Raw genomic sequence first — 24,799 nt, forward strand, 5'->3', positions numbered from 1 at the left:
AAAACTTGAGGCAGGGTAGGGGGCCAGGGAAGGGGATTCAAATTGGGCCTTGAAGGATGTAGGATGTATGTTCAGTAGGCAGGCCAGGCCAGTGGCAGGGGGTAGGGCATAGAGGGAATGAAGGGAGCAAAGGATATTAGAGGCCATGGATGAAGGAGAGGATAATGGGTTTGGAGAACACTGACTAGCTATACCATGAAGATACGTAGAGGAAATCAGTGAAAGATGAGTCTAGAAAGGTCTGGATTGTGCAGAACCTTGAGAGTTAGGCTTCAAAGTTTCAACTTAATCCATTAGAATGAAAGCTCTTTGAGTGGAAAGATTTTTGTTCCTTGTATTTTTATCCCCAAAACCCACAGTGCCTGGCACATAGACGATGCTTAATATTTGTGGATAGCTACTTGAGAGGAAATTTGGAGTTATTGAAGGTATTTGAGCAGATGAGTGACATGATCAGAGCCGGGCTTAATGAATTGTGTGCTGGATGGATTGTGGAGACAGAAACTGGAGGCAGTGATACTCATTGGAAGGTTATTGCAATAGCCCAGGGCTGAGCTGGGGTGTGGAAAGTTTCAGTGTAAGAGGTAAGGAAGGATTAAACACCAGAAATGTTATGGAGACGAGGCCACTAGACAGAGTTTACAGTTTCAAAGACACTGCTGCTCTCTCTCTGCTCCTCTAAAAGTGGGAAAAAGTATAGGTTCTCTCTAGGCTCTGTTCCCAGTGAAGCCTTATAATGCAAATCAGCTCCAGGCTTGTCCTGATTCAAGCCTGAGACTCCCCTTTTCCCCAGCTCAGGACCAGTTTTGAGCCTTCTTTCCTTCCTTCCTTCCTCTCTCCCTCCCTCCCTCCTTCCTTCTTCCTCTCTCCCTCCCTCCCTCCTTCCTTCTTCCTCCCTCCCTCCCTCCCTCCCTCCCTCCCTCCCTTCCTTCCTTCCTTCCTTCCTTCCTTCCTTCCTTCCTTCCTTCCTTCCTTCCTTCCTTCCTTCCTTCCTCCCTTCCTTCCTTCCTCCCTTCCTTCCTCCCTCCCTTCCTTCCTCTCTCTCTCCTTCCTTCTTTCTTCCTCCCTCCCTCCATTCCTTCCTTCCTTCCTCTATCCCTCCCTCCTTCCTTCCTTGTTCCTTCCCCTTCCTTCTTCCTTCCTTCTTCCTTCCCTCCTTCCTTCCTTCTTTCCTCCCTCCCTTCCTTCTTTCCTTCCTTCCTTCCTCTATCCCTCCCTCCTTCCTTCCCCTTCCTTCTTCCTTCCTTCTTCCTTCCTTCTTCCTTCCTTCTTCCTTCCCTCCTTCCATCTTTCCTTCCTTCCTTCCTTCCTTCCTTCCTTCCTTCCTTCCTTCCTTCGTGAGCTTCTAAAGAGGTGAGCAGGGTTCTGAGCACACCAACAGGGCTCTGAACAGCTTCTCATTTGGCAATGTTTAAAGCAAAGGCCTCCCGGAGGAGGTGGAGGCCCCACCAGAGATGACCACTGCCAAAAAGGAGGAGGAGGAGTACCGAAGAAACATCTGGAAGGGCTTCCTAATCTCCATCCCGTACGCAGCCAGCATCGGTGGCACCGCTACCCTCACTGGCACCGCCCCCAACCTCATCCTGCTGGGCCAGCTGAAGAGGTACAGGGTAGGGACACATGCCTAGTTCTGGGATTTCTCGTCTTTTCTTCCTCCCAGCCCACACTGTGAGCTTTGGGATCAATTAGAGTTGACCAGAAATATTCTTTACTCCCTCCCTATTATTTCCTCCTGTGAATTGTGGGACCAGGGGATGGAAGGACACAGGTGAATTCTGTTTATCAAATATGTCCTGCTCAGCCCCAGAGAGCAGAACTGGGGACATGGCAAAGTGGGTGGTGAGAAGGTACCTGGAGAACAGATTTGGGCTCAGTAGGAAGGAGAATTTCATAATTAAAACCATCCCAAAGTGGAATGAGCTGGTTTAGTAAGTAGCAGAAGCTTTCAAGCAAAGTCCTGTTGGGAAGAGGATTCCTGTGCAGATTCAGGTTAACCTACATGCCTGGTGAGGTCCTTTTCAGCTTCAAGTTCCTATGATCCCATGACTTATTAGCCAGGTGACTAGACTAGCTGATTGTCCTTCCTCTCCCGCTCTGCCTCAGTGTCCTGATCTGTAAAATGGGGCTAATAATTCATGCTCTGACCACCTCATGGGGTTGTATAAAGAAGAGATCATAGGCTCCTAGAATTTCAGAGCTCTAAGGGATCTAGTCCAAACCACACCTGAATAAAAATTCCAACAAGCAGTCATTCAGTCCAAGGGAATTCATTATTTCCCAAAGCAGCCAGTTCCACTTAGGGAGAGTGCTTGTTGTTAGCAAGTTTTTCCCAATGTGGAAAAGTGAGGTCATAGATATGGATGAACCATGCAAACTGTAGAGTTCTGTACAAGAGAGCATCTAATTCAACCCCACTCCTATTCTACAGATAGGGAAACTGAGACCCTTAGAAACAAAATGACTCCCCTAAATTTAAATGACTACTTTCTGAATTGGGATTTGAATCCCATTCCTATTTGGGAGAGACTCTAGCGGTCCTCTAACTCCTCATTTTGTAGATAAGGAAAATGAAGCCCAGTATCAGGAAGATAGTTAATAGATGTATTTTTGTTGTTATTTACAGGCAAGAATTTGGTATCTCTTTCAGTTATGCAGGGGTTCCCAAACTTTTTGGATCCCCATACCCTTTGACTGTCAGTAAATCTTCCCAAAGTCCCTATTCAACATGAAAGGAAATAAATTCTAGCATTTGCCATGCATGTACACAGAAGAGATAACATAAGATTGATTTTAATAGGATCACACAGGAATCGATCAAATATTTCCTGTACCCCTTGGCAAGCTTCTCATGCCCCATGGGGGTTTGTGTACTCAGGCTGTCATGATTAAAATATGACAATATATGATATTAGAATATAATAATTTTATTAGTAATACATAATGGTAGCTAGCATTTATATAGTATCTACTGAGCTCTTTACAAAAATTGCCTCATTTGATCCCACAGCAGCTCTGGGAAGTAGGTGCTATTATCTTCCTCATTTTACAGCTGAGGAAAATGAGGCAGGCAGAGATTAAGTGACTTACCCAGGGTCACACAGCTAGGAAGTATCTGAGACTAGATTTGAACTCAGGCCCAGGGTGTATCTGCTTCACCACCAAGGACAGATGGAGGCCCCACGGTATAAAATGGGCTGATTTTGGCCAAATGGAGCAGGATGTCAGTGGTAGGGCCGGCCATCTCTCCTCCCAGATGCCCTGAGGGGAACCTCCCATGCCTGCTTGTCCTCCCTTATTTCCCCCTGGGTTGGCTGCCCTGACCTCACAGAGCTCTTTCTTCTCTCTCCCTTTCTCTGTCCCTCAAGCTTTTTCCCACAGTGTGATGTGGTGAACTTCGGGTCCTGGTTTGTATTTGCCTTCCCCCTCATGCTGCTTTTCCTGCTCACCGGCTGGCTATGGATTTCCTTCTTGTACGGTGGCATCAACTTAAGGTAGTTATTCTTGGCCGAGGGCTTTTCTTTATTCAGCACTTCATAGAACAGTGGTAAGAGTGCTGGCTTTGGAGACAGAGGCCTTGGGTTCAAATCCCGATTCTGCTGCTTCCTTCCTGAGTGACCTTGGGCTCAATAGATAACAGATGCTGAGGTCAAGGAGATGATTTTACTTATGGGATGCACCCACTCTTCCTTCCTTCTTTCTTTCTTTCTTTCTTTCTTTCTCTTTCTTTCTTTCTTTCTTTCTTTCTCTTTCTCTTTCTTCTTCTTCTTCTTCTTCTTCTTCTTCTTCTTTTTGCTGGGCAATCAAGGTTAAGTGACTTGGCTAGGGTCACACAGCTAGTAAGTGTCAAGTGCCTGAGGCCAGATTTGAACTCAGGTTCTCCTGAATCTGGAGCCAGTGCTTTATCCACTGTGCCACTTAGCTGCCCCCCCTTTTCTTTTTCTTTTTTTCTTTTTTTTGTGGGGCAATGAGGGTTAAGTGACTTGGCTAGGGTCACACAGCTAGTAAGTGTCAAGTGTCTGAGGTCAGATTTGTACTCAGGTCCTCCTGAATCCAGGACTGGTGCTTTATCCACTGCACCACCTAGCTGCCCCAACAGCCCCAACTTTTCAATATGAGGAAGTGTGAGATACCTTCTCAATTCATGAGAGTCCACACCATCCCATAGCCCAAAGGTGTCTGTATACTTTTCTTCAACAGAGTCTTTGCCTTAGGTCGAAGCAATATATAATAGGGAAAATCCAGGGACTGCATAGAAGGCCAGTGAGGGAGAAATTCTGAGGGTACAGAGAGGGAGTGCTTTCCATGGCTTCTTGGCCTTTGCTCTGTTCAGGGAGTGTCTTGCTTTCCCTACACATATGACTAGCTTTACTAGACTCCTAACTTTATCCTGCTTTATTTCAACAGGGCCTGGAGAACAAAAAAATCAGAAATCCGAGTAGATGCTGAAGCTCGAGCCCGAGCTGTGATAAGGGAAGATTACCAAAATCTAGGCCCAATCAAGTAAGAGCCTGGGTGGGCTGTGGCATGGGGGAAAGGGGACGTGACTAGAGATGAAGAAAGGGCTAGTACATTCTTAGAAAGAGAACTCCAGCCTTACTCTAGGCTTAGCACAGTAAGGTGAGGCAAACGTTACAAACCCTTTGTAATCTTTAAAGTGCTATTGTTTTTCAATTTTTGAGACCAGTACTTCTGATAAAGGCCTCATCTCTAAAATATATAGGGAATTAAATCAAATTTATAAGAATCCAAGTCATTCCCCAATTGAGAAATGGTCAAAGGATATGAACAGGCAGTTTTCTGATGAAGAAAGCAAAGCTATCTATTCCCATATGAAAAAATGCTCTAAATCTCTAATGATTAGAGAGATGCAAATTAAAACAACTCTGAGGTACCACCTGACACCTATCAGATTGGCTAAAATGACAAAAAAGGAAGATAATAAATGTTGGAGAAGCTGTGGGAAAATTGGAACACTAATGCATTGTTGGTGGAGCTGTGAACTGATCCAACCATTCTGGAGAGCAATTTGGAATTATGCCCAAAGGGCGATAAAGCTGTGCATACCCTTTGACCCAGCAATTCCACTTTTAGGTCTTTTTCCCAAAGAAATCATGGAAGGGGGAAAGGGACCTACATGTACAAAAATATTTATAGCTGCTCTTTACGTGGTAGCAAGGAATTGGAAGTTGAGGGGGTGCCCATCAATTGGGGAATGGCTGGACAAGTTGTGGTATATGAATACAATGGAATACTATTGTGCTGTAAGAAATGATGAGCAGGAGGAGTTCAGAGAAACCTGGAGGGTCTTACGTGAGCTGATGATGAGTGAGATGAGCAGAACCAGAAGAACATTGTACACAGTAACATCAACACTGAGTGTTGACCTACTGTGATGGACTATATTCTTCTCACCAGTGCAATGGTACAGAAGAGTTCCAGGGAACTCATGATAGAAGAGGATCTCCAAATCAAAAAAAAAAAAAAAGAACTGTGGAGTATAGATGCTGATTGAACCATATTATTTCTTTTGTTTTGGGTGCTGTTGTCTTCTTTTTATCTATTTTGAGGTTTTTCATCACTGCTCTGATTTTTTCTCTTGTAACAGGATTAATGCAGACATAGGATTAATGTTATTATGTGTATATATATGTATGTATATCTATCTATATGTATATGTATATGATATATAGATATAACCTATATCAGATTACCTGCTGTCTAGGGGAGGGGGGAGGGAGGGGAGGGAGGGAGAAAAATCTGAAATTGTAAAGCTTGTATAAACAAAAGTTGAGAACTATCTTTACATGTAACGGAAAAAATAAAATACCTTATATGTAAAGTACTATTGTTTTTAGGCAAGATTAATTCCTTCCTGGGGATGGACAGTGTGATTTAAGCAGAATTGGTGGCTGTATTTTAAGAAATATTGGGGAGATGAGAAAAGAAAGCAAGAGGGATTTGCTGTATCACAATCCCCAAGTTATTCCAGAGACTGTAGGAAAAGGAAGCTTCCAGCTCCTCCCCAAACTGGGCCTATGCTGAGCCTGCCCCAACAGAGGTCCTTCAGGGCCACAGACTTTTCATCATCCTATTTTTGTGTAATCCACAGGTTTGCAGAACAGGCGGTGTTCTTCCTTTTCTGTTTGTTTGCCATTCTGCTCTTCTCCAGGGACCCAAAGTTCATTCCTGGCTGGGCAAGCCTGTTTTCCCCTGGGTGAGATGACATGTGCTGCTGCATCTTGGGACAGGGCCTGGGCTGATTCTGGGGTTGAGAGCTAAGGCTAGCAGGGGATTGGGGGCAGCCTGCTTTTGGAGCTTCTTGGCTGTGACAGGGTCTGTCTGTTCAGGAGGAAGTCACTCAAAAATTGGTCCTTCCTATGAGGATATCCTGGTATCATGGAGTCATAACATGAAGATTCTAGTCATTAACTTTCAATGTTGCCTTGGGCAAATCACTTCCCTCTCTGTTCCTCAGTGGTGTTAGCTGTACTAAATGATGCTGAAGTTCCCTTCCCTAGATCTTGAGTCAGGAAGACCCCAGTTCAAATATTGTCTCAAACACTCACTAGTTGATGAGTGGCCCTGGGAAAATCATTTAACCTCTGCCTCAGTTTCCTCAACTGCAAAAATACGAATAATAATAATAGCACCTAGGGTCAAATGAAATAATATTTGTAAAGTAATATTTACAAATCTTAAAGCACTATATAAACACTGGCTGTCATTATTATTGGAGCTACTAGGTGGCGCCATAGTGCACAGAGCACAGGGCTTGGAGTCAGGAAGCCGTCTTCCTGAGTTCAAATTTGGCCTCAGACACCTACTAGCTTTGTGACCCTGGCCAAGTCATTTAACCCCGTTTGCCTCAGTTTTCTCACCTGTAAAATGAGCTGGAGAAGGAAGTGGCAAACCACTCCAGTATCTTTTCCAAAAAAAAACACTTTAGTGTTTTTGTGAGATCACAAAGAGTCAGACATGACTGAAAATGACTTATCATCATTATTAATTTCCCTACTTATGTTGTATGCTCTATATCCTAAGGCCTTTTCTACCTCTAACATTCTATGCTCTGTGTTTTAATATCCCTTCCAACTCTTACATGTTAAGCCCTACTCATTATACTCTATGATTCTGTATGTCCCCAGGCTTGAGTCTGCAGTGTTACTATAGAATCCTTAAAAGCTGAAAAGGATGCTGACGAGGCACTAATTGGCATTCGATTCAGAAGAATTTTCTTATTCCCAAGTGGAAGAGATGGACCTTCTCAAGTCCCTCTGAAAAAGTTCAATGTCCCCTTCTTTCCTGTGCAGTTCAGACATGTTCAACCCAAAGCCTTCTATGAACTGGGTTCTTGTATCTTCAACCCTCTGACCTTGACTGTGGACTGATGGGCAGACCTAGAAACCAGGCCCAGTGATGGCTCTGCCTTGTTGGCCATCTTTGGTTTTCTTCTTGGGAGATAGAAAAAAAAAATGTTGGGATAAAGGTTATTCCTCAATTCCTCCATGCTTGGGAGACAGACCTCACAAGTGATGCCTGTATCATCTTATTATGTTGTCTCTCAGGAATCTCTATACAAGGGTGTCACAGGGGGTCCTTAGGTATTCCTCAATAAAGAATTACACTCTAGGGGCAGCTAGGTGGCACAGTGGATAGAGCACTGGCCCTGGATTCAGGAGGATCTGAGTTCAAATCTGGCCTCAGACACTTAACAATTTACTAGCTGTGTGACCTTGGACAAGTCACTTAACCCCAATTGCCTCACCCCCCCCCCAAAAAAAGAATTACACTCTAACACACAGTCCAATTAGAATTAAAATGCTTTGGGTTTTTTTTAATTTCTTATGATTTATCATGAGCCCCATGTCAAAGGAGAACCTTGATCAGGACCAGAACCCATAACTGCCACGGTAGAAAGATGTCCCTGGACAAAATATCTCTTGCCATTTTTACCTTACCCTGGGACCCGAAATTCTGAAATGTCCACCACATTAGGGGAGACATATTAGTGTGGTGGAAATATACTAGACGAGTCAAGAAGGCTTGAATTTGAGTCCTGGGTCCGATACTAGCTATGTGAGCCTGTATAAATCCTCTCTGTGAGCCTCGGTTTCCTCATGAGTAAAATGGGGATAATATTTTTATACTACCTACCTATAAAACTGAAAGCACTCTAGAAATATCAGTTGTAATTGTTATTTTTATTGTAATTGTAATTAAGTTGTGTTGTAACTATATCACCAAGATGTTAACTAGAAAATATAACACATTAGGTACCTATGAGCACTAATTTTCAAATCAGCAGAGAGGTTTTATCCCTCTGTTCCCTAACAGAGAGAGGGTCTAGGGGAAGGACATGGATCAGTCTCTGACCCTTTTCAGGCTCCTATACCAAAGGCACTGTTTTGGTGGAGGGGCTGGGTTTAGCTCAGTTTATTATAAGTCTCTGTCAATAGCTCCTATAAAATAGGATTCATCTAGTCCAACCCCCTCATTTGACAGATGAGGAAACTGAGGCCCAGTGAGTTACTTGACTTTGCCAGAAATTTTGAGCTGGGAGGGATCTCAGAGACCATCTAGATCAAACCCTCCATGTTACAGATGAGTTCAACCGACTTGCCCAAAGTCACACAGGTAGTAAGCAGGAGAGCTGATATTTGAACTCAGGCCCTATGACTAAATTCTGTGCTCTTGCTCCTATGCTATGATAAGTGAAGGATCAAAGTTGATTTTCTAGAGATCTGATTTCTCCTGCCTCATATTCTCCACCCAAGGAACTTATAAAAATATTTGTATGTTATCCCAAAGGAGACTGAGATCTCTCCCAACTCCACATTGCCCTTTGAAAGCAATAAGGAGGAAAATGAGGCCCTTGAAGGAGCAACCATTAATCACAAAGATAAATGTAAACCCCAGAATCGATTAGTCTTGAATACAAGGAGCCTTCTGGGAGATGCCACCCCCAGCTCAAATCTTAGTAGTTACGTTTGGAGGTGGAGAGACATGTTCTCTTCCTCTCTTCCTCTCTCTCTGTCCATCATCCTCTTCTCTCTTTCCCTTCCTTTTCCCTTCTCCCCCTCACCTTCTCCTTCTTTCCAGCTCTTGACACAGTACTTTTCATATAGGAATAACTTAAATGCTTTCCCCCCTTCATTCATTATCTCTTTCCCTTTCCCTCCCCTCCTCTCTCTTTCTTTCTCTGTCTCTCTGTCTGTCTGACTCTCTATCTCTCTGTCTGTCTGTCTGACCCTCCCTCCCCCGCCCTCTCCAGCTTCTCATTCAAGGTGAAGGCTTGCTGATCTCTACAAAGAGGCATAAGAGACAAGATTTTTAGCTTGATTTATATTTTCCAATCCAATGCCTCCACTGAACAGATGAAGAAACTGAAGGCCCAGAGGGGTTACATGATTTAACCAAGGTCATATAGCCACCCATAGAGCCAGGATTTAGATTCAGGTCCCAGACTCTAAACCTAGTACTCTTTCCCCAACCCATACAGTGCCTTTCCTAGGTGCCAAAGGAGGAGAACACCTCCAGGAGCTTCCCAACACCCCCCTGCCTCCACTCTCTGGTTGACTCTGTTCCCATCTCTCCATCCCTTCCTGTCCTTTTCTGGCCCCCACAAGTTGGTCCCCAGTCTCCTTCACTGCCATGTCGGCCATATTCTAGCAGACATCATTTCTCCTCCTGGGGTGGAGGGAGGGGCTGAAGGGTGGAGAGAAGGGGCAAGGTGGGAGGTCCCAGCACTAGCCTCGGAACTGTTTCTGAGGAGGCGGTCAGTCGGTTCCCAGCCCTTCTGGGGGGTTTCTGAGGCCAGCAGCCTGAGTGCACCAGCAGCGGGAGGCGGGTAACCCAGATTGCCGCCGGGAACCAGTTTCTAACAATGGCCCCTGTGCCTTGTGAGTGGTCAGGAATGCCAGTTCTCTTTTCAGAAGTCCTCATTTACATAAATCTTTGCAGAATCCCTCCATACCCAGGCTTCCCCATGGTCCCTATGCCTTTGTTTTGTTTTGTTTTTTCCCCGTAGATTTCTCTCTGATGCTGTCACAGGCATCGCTATCGTCACGGTGTTGTTCTTCTTCCCATCCCAGAAGCCAACTCTCAAATGGTGGTTTGACTTGAAAGGTAAGCCATTCAACACTCAGGCCTCAATGGGGGTTGACTGACAGTTACATTTACAACAACTTTCATTCATATACGACCCTCCCCCCTTTAAGGTTTATGTGAAGCATTTTCCTCATAGCAGCCCTGAGACTGTGGTTCAAGCATTATTATACCCATTTTAAAGATGAAGAAACTGAGGCTCAGAGAAATGAAGTTGGTTGGCCCATGGTCACATAGATTGGCAGTGTCTAAGTCAGTGTTAAATCCAGGTATTCTAACTTGAAAGGCTTCAGAGATCTAATGCTCTTTACATATTCTGGATGACTTCCTCTTGCCAGCCATACATAGATCTAGGGTGCAGAGAGACTTTTAGAGGCTAGCTTTTTCAACCACCTCATTTTACAGATGAGGAAACAGGCCCACAGAAACTTGCCAAGTGTCACACAGGCAGTAAATAGCAGAGCAAGGATTTAAACTCAGACCCTTAAGACCTCAAAACTGTGTTCTTTCTCCCACAGCAATGTAGCCTTTCTAGAAGCTCAGGTTGCCTCTAGAGATAAATTGGTGTGGTAAGGGGGATGGGGCAGGTGCAGTCAGAAGGGACCTTAGAACACAGCATGGGCTGAATGGAACGTCAGAGAGTAGAAGGTCAGAGCTCTAAGGGACCTTCAGGCTGGATTACTGGGCCATGACATAATAGCATTCATCCGTATCTGACACAACAACACCAGAGATAGTGACGGAGTTGGTACTGACGGTCAGATGCCAAGACCAAAGGGCCCTATAGTGGTACAGGACATGTTGGTCAGGTCAGGTCGGGTCAAGGACCCTGGGAGGTAGATTAAGGTTTAGGAGAAAGCAGGAAGAAGCTAAGAACTCTGAGGTCCATATAGCAGTTACTCAGAAACTGGGGAGCCTGCCAAAACATGAGAGACTTAGTTTCCTCCTAGATCCAGCCTGGGGAGCCCATGCTATCCCTTCCTTACTTCTAGGGTCTAAGACTTTCTCAGGGCTACACAGCTAGTTAGCTACACCATTCAAATGCACAACTGCTGATGTCTCAGATCCACATCTCCTACCTGTGGGATGTGGTCAGTTTGGGTGTTTTAAACTTCATAAGTAGAAAGAACTCAGGACTTGCATCCAGGGAATTTGGGTTTGAGCATCACCCTCTAGTACTTTCTTTTTGGGATTGTGAGCAAGTCACCTCCCTCTCTGAGTCTCACTTTCCTCATCTGTGAAATGGGGCTAATATATTTTCAGCAATACAATGATCCAAGATAATTCCCAAAGGACTAATGATGAATCATGCTATCCATCTCCAGAGAAAGAACTGATATTTTGTTTTAATACAGACTGAAGCATGCTGTTTTGCACTTTTTTCTTTCATTGCTTTCCTTTTATTCAAGTCTTCTTGTACAGAATGACTAATATGGGAATGTTTTACATAATTGCACATGTATAACCTGTATCTGATTGCTTACCATCTCAGGGAGGGGGGAAGGAAGGGAAGGAGGGATAGAATTTGGAACTCAAAACTTTAAATAAAAATGTTTAAAAAATAATGCATGTACTATTAATAATCTATGCACTATTTACCTCATAAGGTTGTAAGGAAGACACTGTAGCATTGCATTATTATCACAGAATCTCTGAGTTGGAAATTACTCCAGATATGTCTAGTCCAACCGATACCTGACAGGAGTCTCCTCTACAATATTCCAAGTGGTCAGCCATCCTACTTAAAGGCCTCCAGTGATGAGGATCCCACCACCTCCCAAAACAAACCCCAAATTCCACTTTGGGAGAGCCAGTCAGTCAAGCATTTTATAAGCTCTGATTATGTACCAAGAACTTTGCTAAGTACAAGGGTACGAAGAAAGGCAAAAACATTGTACCTGACCTCAAGAGGTCATTTTATTGGGAGCAATTTATTTCCATGTTGTCTCCGCCATTCAAATGTATACAGAATAGATGGGGGGGGGTGATTTTGGAGGGGAAAGCACTAGAGCAGAGGGATCCGGGAAAGTCTCCTGCATGTATGAGCTGAGCCTTGGAAGACCCAGAAAAGCTAAGAGACAAGATGGGGAGGGTGAGCATGACAGGTATGAGGAACGACCAGGGAGATGAAGAGTCATATGCAAGGGACGGCAAGCTGGCCAGTGTCACTAGAGGGAGCATGCAGAGAGAAGTAGAGGGGAACAACCGTCATGATTAGAAACGTTCCCATAAATCTGCCTCCTGACCATATCCATCCCTTGAACCTCCCCCCTCTGGGGTCAAGAAGAATAAAGTCCTTCCATATGACAGTCCTTTAAGTATTATTGTTAGCTAAGAATATCTAAGCTTGGCAGATAGTGGCCCCATCTCTTCAGAAAAGAGTATGTAGTTTATCCTAACATCCTGACATATTTTTAAAAATTTGGGGCAGCTAGGCGGCACAGTAGATAAAGCACTGGCCCTGGATTCAGGAAGACCTGAGTTCAAATCTGAACTCAAACACTTGACTAGCTGTGTAACTCTGGGCAAGTCACTAAACCCTCATTGCCCTGCCAAAAAAAAATTAACTTAATTTACTTTTTTGTTACATTTTAAGTTCCATTCTGTCTCCCTCCCTCTCTCCCTACCCTGCACTAGCAAAGGTCACCATTTGACCCAGATATGTTTATACATATACATATTAATATATATATATATGTATACATATACCTATGTATGTAAAACCATAGCAGGCATACTTCTATTTATCAGTTCTTTCTCTGGAGGTGGATGGCATCTTCCCTCATAGGTCTTTTGTAGTTAATTTGAGTATCTATATTACTCAGAATAGCATTCATTTGTTATTCTTCAAATGATATTGCTGTTACTGTATAGAACATTCTCTTGATTTTACTCATATTATTCTTCATTTTTTGTGCAAGTCTTTCCATGTTTTTCTTTTTTTAATTTTTAAAAAGATTTAAAAAATTTTATTTTTTCATGTTTTTCTAAAATCGATCAGCTCATCATTTCTTACAGCACAATAGTACTCCATCACAATCATATGCCACAACTTGTTTAGCCATTCCTCAAACATCCTGACACATTCAAGGAAAGCCAACATCATCTGCTTGGTCCCTGAGCCCAGGCATGAGCTGCATCCTCATGTTATGATGGGGGGGGGGGATGTTTCTCTGCCCAGCTCCCAACACAGAGATGGAGCCCTTACTGTCCTGGAAGAAGGCCCAAGAGACAGTGCCTTGGAACATCATCATCCTGCTGGGTGGGGGCTTTGCAATGGCCAAAGGATGTGAGGTAATGTCCTCCTCCCAGTGGTTGAAAGACCCCTAAGCAGTCCCTCAAGCTGAGACCTGGTCTGGAGAGAGACTGAGGAAGGGTAGTTCTCTTTCGTTAGGTACCGGCTACAGGAAGTTCTAGGGACAGGGATAAGGGGAAAATCTCTGGTATTGGCATGGATCTCTTATTCTTCTCTAAGGCACATTGTTAAGCTAGGAATCCACTGATTTTCAGAAGCTTCTCGGCCAAAGCCTCAGAGTTGGTGGGAGGAAGGGTTCTGGCTTCTGAGGAGGGAAGGGGTGATTTGGGACTAAAGAGCCCTGGATATGGGCATCAGGAATCCTTGAGTTTGGGATTTGGTACTGCCATTTAAAAACTGCGTGACCTTGACCTAGTGATTTCCCCTTTCGTAAATCAGTTTCCTCATTGAAACACGGGAGAGGAGATTGGTTTACATCACCTCCAAAGTCTCTTCTAGGAGGACATTCTATGTTCTAAGCTCTCTTCCAGTTCTAACATTCTATGTTCTATGTTCTAAGGTCCTTTCTAGTTTTGACATTCATAATTAGAAGTCTGTACCAACCAGCCATGATTAGGAAAGGCTCAAGATGAGCTAAATGGTCGAGTCAGAAGCCCCGGGTTCAAGTCACTTATGAATAGATAGGTCTGTGGAAATAATTTAAGTTCTCTTGGGTTTAGTTTCTCTTTCTGGAAGACCTGCCTGGCTTCTGTCCCAGAGATGTAATTAGGATCCAATGATAGAATTCATGTGAAAGGCTTTTGTAAACTGTCCCACTGTGTATGGTTACAGATCACTTTTCTTTAACACTTTACAATTTATAAATCACATTCCTTACAATAGTCTTGTAAACTGTTTCTGTTTTGTGAATGAAGAAACTGAGACCCAGAGGGAAGAAGTGACTTACCCATGGTCACCAAGGAATGAATGAGGATTTTTAGGGGCTTACTCTCTGCTATGGAAAGTGCTAAGTTCTTGGTCTATAAACTCAAAGGGGAGACAGTACCTGCCCTCAAGGAGCTTACATTTTTAGCACCATACATATAGGAGGATGGTGGTCAGAAAATGCTTGGTTGGAGCAGTCACAGAGATGCTGAGTTGATTGGCAAGTCACTTCTAGAAGCAACAGGAGCGTGGTTTTGATTATTGTTCCCAGAGGAAGAAGTGGAAAGATGATTGGGAAGAAGCATGGTGTGTGTGTGTGTGTGTGTGTGTGTGTGTGTTGGGGGCCAGGGTATCTGGGGTTAGCTAGAGTGGGCTTTCACCAATAAGGACATTATGGCTCCGGGGCCAGATCCCAAAGCAGAGGTACTTAGCTCCCCCAGGGTGCTGTCTCTGGAGGTCCAGTTTGTAGAGTGCAGAGGCAGCAGGGAAATAAAGTCAGGAAAAGGCCAGAGTGAAGTGGGTGGGTGTCTGCGGCTGGCTAGATGCAGTGTGCTTGCACCAATCAGAACAGCATAACCCCAGGAGAGAAGTACACCTGAGCAGAAGGGACACAAAGCTCAAGTGCGCACCCCCAGGTTGGGGGTGGGGTGGGAGGTGTGGGTAGCCCAGCCCAGCTCAGCTATGATGGAACTGACCCTGCTTGCCTAGTATATGATTTGGCGCCCATCCCAGGAGGCAAGCAAGCCCCTGGAAGCTCAATTTCAGCAAGTGATTGTATTTGGTGAGGCTCTGGTGGGGGCTGCAGCTTGGCCTAGGAGAAGGATCTGCATGCCTACTCCCATTCCTCATCTGCTAGGTAAGGACCAGTCTAGCCAGGAGCCCAGGGTCCAAACCTGCTTGCCTCCAAGTACATCCCTGAATCTTAGGGGCTTGCCCCAACCCCTGGGAGAGGAAGATTGAGAGCCAATGTAAAGCAGGGCAAAGGGTGCCACAATCCTGTATTTGAGGTCTGTCTCTGCCACTTGTGAATAGTGTGACCTCTTCCCTTCTTGGTCTGTAAAATGAGGGATGGAAATAAGTAGGGAAAAGGTGATCTCTACAGGCCCTGCCACCTCTGAAACCCTGGTCAAGGATCACGCCCTGTCTCTTTACTTCATATTCCCTTGAAAACCCTGCTCTCAGTTTCAGAGGAAGTGAAAAATGATGGGAGGCACTTCTTTTGGTCTCCCTTAGAGAAGCGGTGTATGCTAAAATGTGTGCAACCCCAGAGGAAGAGTCAGAAGGCTGGAGTTCAACTCCCAATTCTGATGCCTGCTGGCCTCTGGACAATTTCTTCACCTGTACCTATACAAGAGGGGGTTAGAGACCTGAACTTGAAACCGAAAGACCTAAGTTCACATGCCAGCTCTGCCATTAAGGAAGACATTCGACCTTTCTGAGCCTCAGTTTCCTTATCTGTCAAATGGGGATAACAGTATCTGCATTTTGGCATCCCAGCAAGGGTGTAGTGAGGAGAATTCTCTGTGCACTTTAAACGGTTACAGAAATAGAAACTATCATTCAAATCAAACCAACATTTATTAAGCAACCACTGTATGTAAAGCTTAGTGCCAGGCAAAGGAGGTCCTAAAGTTAGATAAAACTTGGTCTCTGTCCTTACATATCTCCCAACCTAGTGGAGGAGTAAGACAGAAGCATTTAGAGAGGTAGAATACAAAAGAAGAAGAGAAGCCTGCATGGGATTGTTATCATTTTTATGTGGAGCCTCATCCTCTCCATCACCTAAAGCTCTAGCAGAATTTTCATTCAGAGCTCCAGAGTAGCAAAATCTTTATTCTCCAGGATCCCCCACACACGGCTTCTGCCATAATCCTGTCTCTTCTCTAGGTATGGAAACTGAGGCCTAGTGAGAGGTGGTGGCAGCAGCGGTGATGGTGACCTGGCTCATCCCCAGGGAAATAAGCACATGGGATTGATTGTGCACAGAGGGGTTCAGCACCAGGGAAGATCTTTGGACTGCTTTCCTCTCCTCCCCTCCCCCTGCCACCCCTCAAGTCCCCGAATGCCTTGGTCATTAATATTCTACTTTGGAACGTCTACTCTTTGGTTAATTGGATACCATGTCAGTCCCTTCTGGGCCAGAGCCAGGGGCTGACAGAGAGGGAGCAGAGGCCACATTCCTCTTCCACCTCTCCTTGGGATCTGGAAGGGGATGGGGGGTGGGTGGAGAGAAGGTTTGTTCTCATATCCATTCATTGACTGTTTCTTCACTAAATCACTAGTCAGGCAGTGAGTGAATGAGTCATGGGAAGAGCCCTGAGCCCTGAGCCCTGAGCTCAGGAGATGATGGGCTCATAGGATTTTAGAGAAATCTGAAAGGGTCTACAGAGTCACAGAACCACTGAATGATGGTGCTGGAAGAGAACTTAGAGGGAATTCATTCAGACCCTGGCATCTTACAAATAAGGAAACTGAGGCCCAAAGAAATCAAGTGGTTTGTGCAAAATCACAAAGTCTCCTTTGTCAAAGGAGATAAAATTTGTAAAGCACTTAGCAAGTGCCTGGCACATAGTAGGCATTTTGGGGGGGGTAAGGCAGTTGGGGTTAAGTGACTTGCTCAGGGTCACACAGCTAGTAAGTGTCAAGTGTCTGAGGTCGGATTTGAACTCAGGTCCTCCTGACTCCAGGGCCAGTGCTTTATCCACTGCTCCACCTAGCTGCCCCACATAGTAGGCATTTAATGAATGCTTGTTCTTCTTCCCCCTCCCCCAACCTCCGCCTCCCCAAGCCTACCTCCAAAGAAATTAATGCTCGAGCTGGGATATGAGCCTAGGTCTTCTGATTCTAAGCCCAATTCTCTAACCCCCTTCATTTTACAAATGAGGAAACTGAGGCAAAGAGAGAGAAATGGCTATTCTCAAAGTCACACACCTAGCTAGCAGTAAAGTCAAGACTAAAACCTAGATTTCTGATGCCCTTTCTACCAATCCAGATTGTCATTCAATCCTTTATCCTAGGCCCTGTGGGAAGCCATGGGGAGTCAATACATGAAAAGGCACATGGATCTTTAGCCTTGTTAACACATGAAAAAGTCAGGACTTGCAGTTCCCAATCATTTTTCTTAGATTTGGGTCCTGGTTATGGCAGTCATGATCTGTGTGACCTGGGCAGATAATTCTCAGCTCTGGTAATTCTCAGTTTCTTCATCTGTCAAATGAGGATAATACTGTCTGCCAAAACAACTTGGGGGAAGGAGATGTAATACATGAATAATATGTAGCACTCTATAAATAATAGGGATAAGGACAAGACCTGTGATTTCATTGGTATAGGGAAGTCCAAGATGTGGACATTCCCTCCATCAATGCAGGTGAAAACCTTCTCTGCTATTTAGAGACTTAATGATTTGCCCACAGTACTGAGAGATTGTGAGCTGCCCAGGGTCACACAGTCACTCTGTGTCAGAGATAGGACTTGAACCCAGGTCTTCCTGGCAACAAAGTCAGCTTTCTACATCACACAAATGCAAACATCAATAACCAAATCAATCCATATAAGGGGTATTCAGTTCTTTAGCACTTGAGAAAATTATTCCCTTTTGCCAATGAGGAAACGGCCTTATTGCTAGTGTAGAACCAGCTGTGTGCTTCTCCAGCCCCAGATGGTGGTAGGAATGTTGGTGGAGGGATGAGTGCTAAGGTCCTCTCTTCCCTTCCATGGCAGGAGTCAGGGCTGTCGGCCTGGATCGGTGGGCAACTGCATCCCCTGGAGAATGTGCCACCAGCTGTTGCAGTCCTGCTCATCACCATGGTGATCTCTTTCTTCACGGAGTTTGCCAGCAACACGGCTACCATTATCATCTTCCTACCTGTCCTTGCTGAACTGGTAAGTGCCCCAAGAGGAGGTCTAAAAAGTTGTCATCCTCTGTCCTGGCCCAGGTATCTGGTACACAGCCAACAGAGTGGCGGAGTTTTCCCTCAAGCCTCTCCTGCCAGAAAAGATATTGGGAGGAGCCAATGCCCCCTCTTGCCAGAGGCAAACCCCAGCAGGTTATTTATAATGGTCTGATTTTCAGGAGCATCAGGAAATCCCCTCCCTCCAAAAATGTTTTCCCTTCTCTTGATGGGCATCTAGGTGGTGCAGTGGATAGAGTGGCAGACCTGGAGCCAGAATCTTACTGAATTCAAATCAGGCCTCAGACCCTGGGCAATTCACTTAGCCCTGTCTGCCTCAGTTTCCTCATCTGTAAAATGAGCTTGAGAAGGAAATGGCAAACCATTATAGTATCTTTTCCAAGGCAACCCCAAATGGGGTCACAGAGAGTCAGACATGACTGAAACAACTGAAAAACACTCGTGATGAGTTGATCATTAAATACATTCCTTTAGGTTAAGCATTGCCTTCCCCCTGAGTCATCTTAAAAAAAAAAAAAAGTAGTCTTTGGGGGAAAAATTAAGAGGGGAAAAGAAAAAATACTTCAAAACTAACCAACAAATCAACACCCTGACAGAATATACAGTTTTCCGTATACATAGCCCACCTCTACAAAGAAAAGTGGGAGAAGAATTTTTCACCCGCTTTAAAGTCAAGCTTGAACACCCAAATTATTAAGTCATTAAAATATTATTTTAAAATCTTATTTATATAATAAACATAAGATGTTATATGACAGACAATATAACATTGTATATGATGAGAATATACAACGTTAAACATTCTAGAATTATATAATAAATTATATTATCTATTGTCATATATAATGATAATTATGCTGCTATTAAATAAGAATATTAAATTATTGAGATATTAAAAATTCTTCCTGAGTGTTCTTTTTAAGCATACACACAGCTAGTAAATAGCAGAGTCAAAATTCAAATCTAGGCCCTTTGACTCTAAATCCAATATTCTCTCCATACATCAGCCTGAGAAAGAATGTAGAGAAACGAAGGAGGGAATAGTTACTTTTGGTGTAAGTTTTGGGTTGTTTTTTATTCTAGGGTGTTCTTTTTCTTTCATAATTTTGCTTCAGCTTGCTCCTAATATTGGGATCAAAATAAAACACAACTCACTAGCAGCCCAAGAGACTAACTACTAGAAAGTAATGTGAAAGAGCAAAAAGGGCATTGAACTTGGACTTGGTAGACCTGAATTCTAATACCAGTCTCATTCACTGCTAACCAGCCTAGGCAAGTTACTCCCCCTCTCTAAGTTTTATATCTTCCTCTGTAAAATGAGAGGGTGAATTTTCAAAAGCAGAAAGACAAATTGTTCATAATTATTCAAAAAAAGCGCAGCTTTACTAATGATCAAAGGGATACAAGTCAATACCTCAAAAGCAACAACATTCATTGTTGTTGCAGTGAGGGAGAAGAAAATACACTCATACTTTGCTGGTAGAATTGCAAACTTGAATCTTTCAATAGAGCAATCTGGCAGTACACAGTAAAAATTACAAAAATAATCATCCTATTCTTGGGATTATAACCAGAATGTGTTATCAAAAACAACAAAAGAGCCATCGATTCAAAGATTTTTTTGTAGCATTTGTGCATAATTGCAAAAACAAAAAAACCCCCAAATTATAAATAATCTAAATGTCTAAAAATAGAGGAATAGTTAAGGAAATTATGGTCCACTGGTAAAATGGGATTATATAACACAATTAAGACCAACAATTATGAGGAATGCAAAAAATTTAGAAAACCCTTGTGAAATAATGCAAACTAATAAAATTCAGAACCAGCAAATGGAGTCAACATAATTGACAACTAAATGAGAGGAAAGGTCAGTAAGAATGAATAAACATTTTGTGAAGAAAGGAACTATAAAATAGTATTTAGTAAAAATAAAGGGGGGGGGACTAAAATACATTCTTGACCCAGAGATTCTACTGCTAGGCATATAGCCCAAGGAGGTCAAATGACAAAAAAGTTCCATCCTCACTAGAATGTTTATAGCAAAAAAGAATTGGAAACTAAGTAAAGACTCATCAAGTGAGGAATGAATAAGCAAGCTGTGGTGGACTAATATACTGGAATATTACTAAGCTACATGAAATGATGAACAGAATAATAGCAGAGGGAAAACTTAAATGAACTGATACAAAATAAAGGGAGTAGAATCAGAAGAACAATATGCACAATGACTACAATGTAAATGGAAACAAGAAAACCATGAAACTGAATGCTGTGAGATTATAATGACCAAGCTTGGCCCCAGAGAAGAGGTATGAGAAGACTTTCCTTTGGAGATAAGAGGGACCATGGCTGAGGAACATTTACCAATGTCAGATTTTTTTAAGGGGGAGTATATTGGCTAATTTTGAACTTAAAAGAAAACCTTTTTCATTTTTTGTCATAAGGGATAACTCAGTGGGAATGGGAGGGGGAGGAAATGTTGCGGATGTAGAAATAAAAATTTTAAAATGATGTAGGAATAAAAGACATCAGCCCCTGTGGTGACACATTCCTATAATACCTCATACTGGGGCAGGCTGCACCTGGTGGATTGATTGAATTCAGGAGTTCTGAGCTGCACTGGCTAAAGTCAGTTTGCCCTCATTAAGTCTGACACTAAATATGCTGAGCCCTCAGGAGCAGAGTTCCTAAGGAGGGGTAAACCAGTCTTGGCTAGAAAGACAGATCTGGTCAAAACCTCCCTGCTAATCAGCAGTGGGTTCAAGCCTGTGAGTGAGTCCTGAACTTCCAAACTGGGTGAAATAGGGAGACAGTCTCAAAACCAAACAAACAAAAAATAAATAAAATAAATTTTTAGAAGAATGAATTGACAACGAATTCTGACAGAGACTCAAGAATGACTGAAAAGTGATGATAATATATATCTTGAAATTAATTTCAATGCAGTTACTAAATAAGTTTAGTCGACTGATTGTATTAACACTCAATGTTAAGGTTTTTGGAAACATTTAATCTTTTTTTTTTTTTTTTTGGTGGGGCAATGGGGGTTAAGTGACTTGCTCAGAGTCACACAGCTAGTGTCAAGTGTCTGAGGCCGGATTTGAACTCAGGTACTCCTGAATCCAGGGCGGGTGCTTTATCCACATTTAATCTTTCTTAAGAAATAGAGTACAATCAAGGCAGCAAGGTGGCACAGAGGACAAAGCACCAGCCTTGGATTCAGGAGGAACTTAGTTCAAATCTGGCCTCAGACACTTGACACTCACTAACTGTGTGACCCTGGGCAAGTCACTTAACCTTCATTGCCCCGCCCTCCCCCCCCCCCCCCAAAGAAAGAAATAGAGTACAATCAAATGAAGAGGTTGAACTGGACGGCCTCAAAGGTCCCTTTGTAGCTCTGACAATCTGTTTGATGTGTGTGTTTTCTCTCTCCCTCTCTCTGCCGGGGTCAGGCCATTCGACTTCGAGTCCATCCCCTGTATCTGATGATCCCAGGCACCGTTGGCTGCTCCTATGCCTTTATGCTTCCCGTGTCGACACCCCCCAATTCCATTGCCTTTTCTTCTGGACACCTGCTGGTCAAAGACATGGTAACTTCCTACAATTGTGAGCTTGGGCAAGGAGGGAGGGACACAGGGGAGACGGTGGAGTCAATACCACTTCAATGATCTCCAAGGTTGGAGTCCAGAAAATAAAACTGCAGGTTGGTGAGCCTCTGAGAGTGAGTCAGAACGAACCCTGGCTAGGGAGTCAGACTAGCTGGGTCCAAATCCCAGCTCTGCCACTTGGCACTGTCTGTGGGACGTGGGGCAGCCCCTTCCTCTTTCTGGGACTCAGTTTCCCCAACTGTAAAATGAAGGTTTATACTTGATCAGGGTTCTTAGCCTGGGGGCCAAGGACTCCCAAGGGGCAAGTGAATAGATTTCAAGGGACCTGCAAACTTGTATTTTTAATATTTTGCTCACTGCATTTCCAGATAATTGGTTTTCTTTGTATCTTGTGTATTTCATTTTCTGTATTTAAGAACGTTCTTCTGAGAAAGGAACCATAGGTTTCACCAGTCTCCCCGAGGGGTCCATGCCACGAAACAGCTTAAGAACTCCTGGTCTAGTGTAACTAGATGGTCTTCTAATTGTGCTGATGTCCTTTGTGCCAAAGTTCCTTCTTACTCTGACAGTCTATGATTCTGAAACATCCCTGCCTTCTTAAACAGTGGAAACAGTATCGTTTAAGACTGGATATACTAGGGGGCAGCTAGGTGGCACAGTGGATAAAGCACCACCCCTGGATTCAGGAGGACCTGAGTTCAAATCTGGCCTCAGACACTTGACACTAGCTGTGTGACCCTAGGCAAGTCACTTAACCCTCATTGCCCTGAAAAAAAAAAAAAGACTGGATGTACTGGAATCTTTGGTGTGGTCTAATAGAAAGAGCACTGGGTACGGAATTTGGACTAAATCTAAGCTTTGCTGCTTACTACCTGGACAAGAAGCCTAACCTCTCTGGGTCTCAGTTTCCTCATCTATATAATAGGGATGATAATAGCACACACACCCCTCCCCCGCCAGGGTTGTAAGGATAAAATGAGATAATATTTGTAAAGTACTTTGCAAATCTTAGAAGTGCTAGCTATTATCACTGGTGGACATTTGGGGGCCATAGATTCATTTCAACATTCCCCCAAGTCTAAGAGGGTTGAGGAAGGTAGATTGTCTTTGAAGCCCCCATAATGCGTAATATAAATCCAAATATAAATGGTTCCCTCTTATCTGTTGCCATATACTCCTACCCTCTGTGCAAGGATATGGCAAATGATTCTACAGAAGGTCCTCAAATGCTGGACAGGAAAGAGAATGTGCCTTAGTTTCCTTAGCTATAAAAACGGGGGTGGGGGTGGGGGGGGCGGGGAACAGGACTATAGGGTCTTTAAGGTCCCTTCCAGAGACACAGAAGAGAGAGGGAGAAAAGAGAGGAAGAGAAGTAACTTCTGTTTGAACATCGCACACCTCTCTCTGTTCTGTTTCCAGGCCTGACTGACTGACAGGCAGAGTGGCAGCTTATTTAAGTGCTAATTAGTGTCACAGCAGGGCCAGGAGCCTGGGGAACACTCATTAGTGGCTTTCCCACTCAGCAAACCTCTCTCCAGGGAGGCCTCTGTGCTGGATTGCTCCTCCCTGAATCTGGGCTGCAAGCTCTCTGTACCAATAACCACCACCTAGGTCACCCCAGGATCAGACAGGCCCCAAGTTTCCCGGATGGCTCCTCTTTCAGACGTGGCCACAGCCTCCTGGCTCCCACCTGGGAAATCAACTTGATAGAATCAAAGGATTTAGAACTGGAAGGGCCCTACAGTTTAAATTCCAGAGTTTCTGAGTGACTTTTAGAACATGGAACGTTAGAATTCTGAGAAGGGTTCTTAGAGAGCATGACATTCAAAGCCTCTAATTCAGAGATGGTAATTGAAGGAAATTGAGGTGAAAGCTAGGATTTGAAGCTAGGTTTTCTGACTCCAGATTTCATGCTCTTTCCACTACACTAGCCTACACAGCGACCATCTAATCATCAGACTCTTTGGAACTTAAGAATTAGAACTAGAGATGCCAGGGAAAAGACATTTATTAGACTGTAAGCTCATTGAAAGGACTGCTTTCTTTTTATTAATTGTATCCTTAGAACTTACCATAGTATGGGGCACATGGTAGATGCTTAATAAATGTTAATTAGATTGAATTGGACTTTCAAAAGTGGGGAGGAGGAAAGAACCTTGCCCTGGAGGTTCTATGTCTCTTCAAAGAACAGTCATTGCCCTGTTTTTTCCCTACTGGAACCCTTTGTTCAGTGCTCTGTGGGTTCCAAAGAAGAATTAGAAGTATTATTCTGCCCTCAAGGGGGTTACAGTCCAATTGAGAAGACAAATTGTGCCCACAAGTGCTGGTCTTGGAGTCAGAAGATCTAAGTTCTATTCCCTGCTCAACTGTTCATTTGCTGCATGACCTGGAGAAGTCATTTCTCCTCTGTTTTCTCATCTATATAATGAGAGGTGCTCAGGAGTTCTTAACGTGAGGTCTGTGGACCCACAAGTGGTGTCTGGATAAATTTCTAGGGGTCTGTGAATTTAGTTTAAAAATTTTTTATGTCTATATTCTTTTTTAAAAAAAATTTTTTGCAGGGCAATGAGTGTTAAGTGACTTGCCCAGGGTCACACAGCTAGTAAGTGTCAAGTGTCTGAGGCTGGATTTGAACTCAGGTCCTCCTGAATCCAGGGCCAGTGCTTTATCACTGCACCATCTAGCTGCCCCCCCCATGTCTATATTCTAATATAATTGGTTTTATTTGTAATCTTTTGCATTTTATTTTATGTATTTAAAAACATTATTCTGATAATGGGCCCACTGGTTTCATAAGACAGCCAAAGGAGTCCTTGCCACTAAAAAAGAATACCCTTGGTCTCCAGGAACTCTCCTAACTCTGACATTTTATATTCAATAAAACAATCAGAGCACTAGTGCTTAAGTGATGAATTATAAGGTGGTGATGGTAAGTGTAAGAGGAATTCAGAGGAGAGCAGATTATATGGGCAGCAACGGAAGACTCTATG

The 24,799-nt window shown here is 43.7% G+C and overlaps 1 protein-coding gene across 2 annotated transcripts in view; it reads left to right on the plus strand.

Annotated features, from left to right (window-relative positions):
• SLC13A3 (solute carrier family 13 member 3) overlaps positions 1–24,799 on the plus strand; it is an 82,413-nt gene that overhangs the window by 51,614 nt on the left and 6,000 nt on the right. The window contains exons 5-12 of one of the 2 annotated variants that reach the window (XM_043983527.1): positions 1,418–1,603; positions 3,366–3,491; positions 4,405–4,500; positions 6,110–6,214; positions 10,028–10,125; positions 13,286–13,398; positions 18,008–18,169; positions 21,654–21,791. In XM_043983527.1, coding sequence (XP_043839462.1) covers positions 1,418–1,603; positions 3,366–3,491; positions 4,405–4,500; positions 6,110–6,214; positions 10,028–10,125; positions 13,286–13,398; positions 18,008–18,169; positions 21,654–21,791 — 1,024 coding nt within the window. The remainder of the gene's footprint in view (positions 1–1,417; positions 1,604–3,365; positions 3,492–4,404; positions 4,501–6,109; positions 6,215–10,027; positions 10,126–13,285; positions 13,399–18,007; positions 18,170–21,653; positions 21,792–24,799) is intronic. The other variant, XM_043983528.1, reaches the window with a different exon arrangement.

Source organism: Dromiciops gliroides, chromosome 2 (assembly GCF_019393635.1).
Source record: "Dromiciops gliroides isolate mDroGli1 chromosome 2, mDroGli1.pri, whole genome shotgun sequence".
NCBI classification, from domain to species: domain Eukaryota; kingdom Metazoa; phylum Chordata; class Mammalia; order Microbiotheria; family Microbiotheriidae; genus Dromiciops; species Dromiciops gliroides.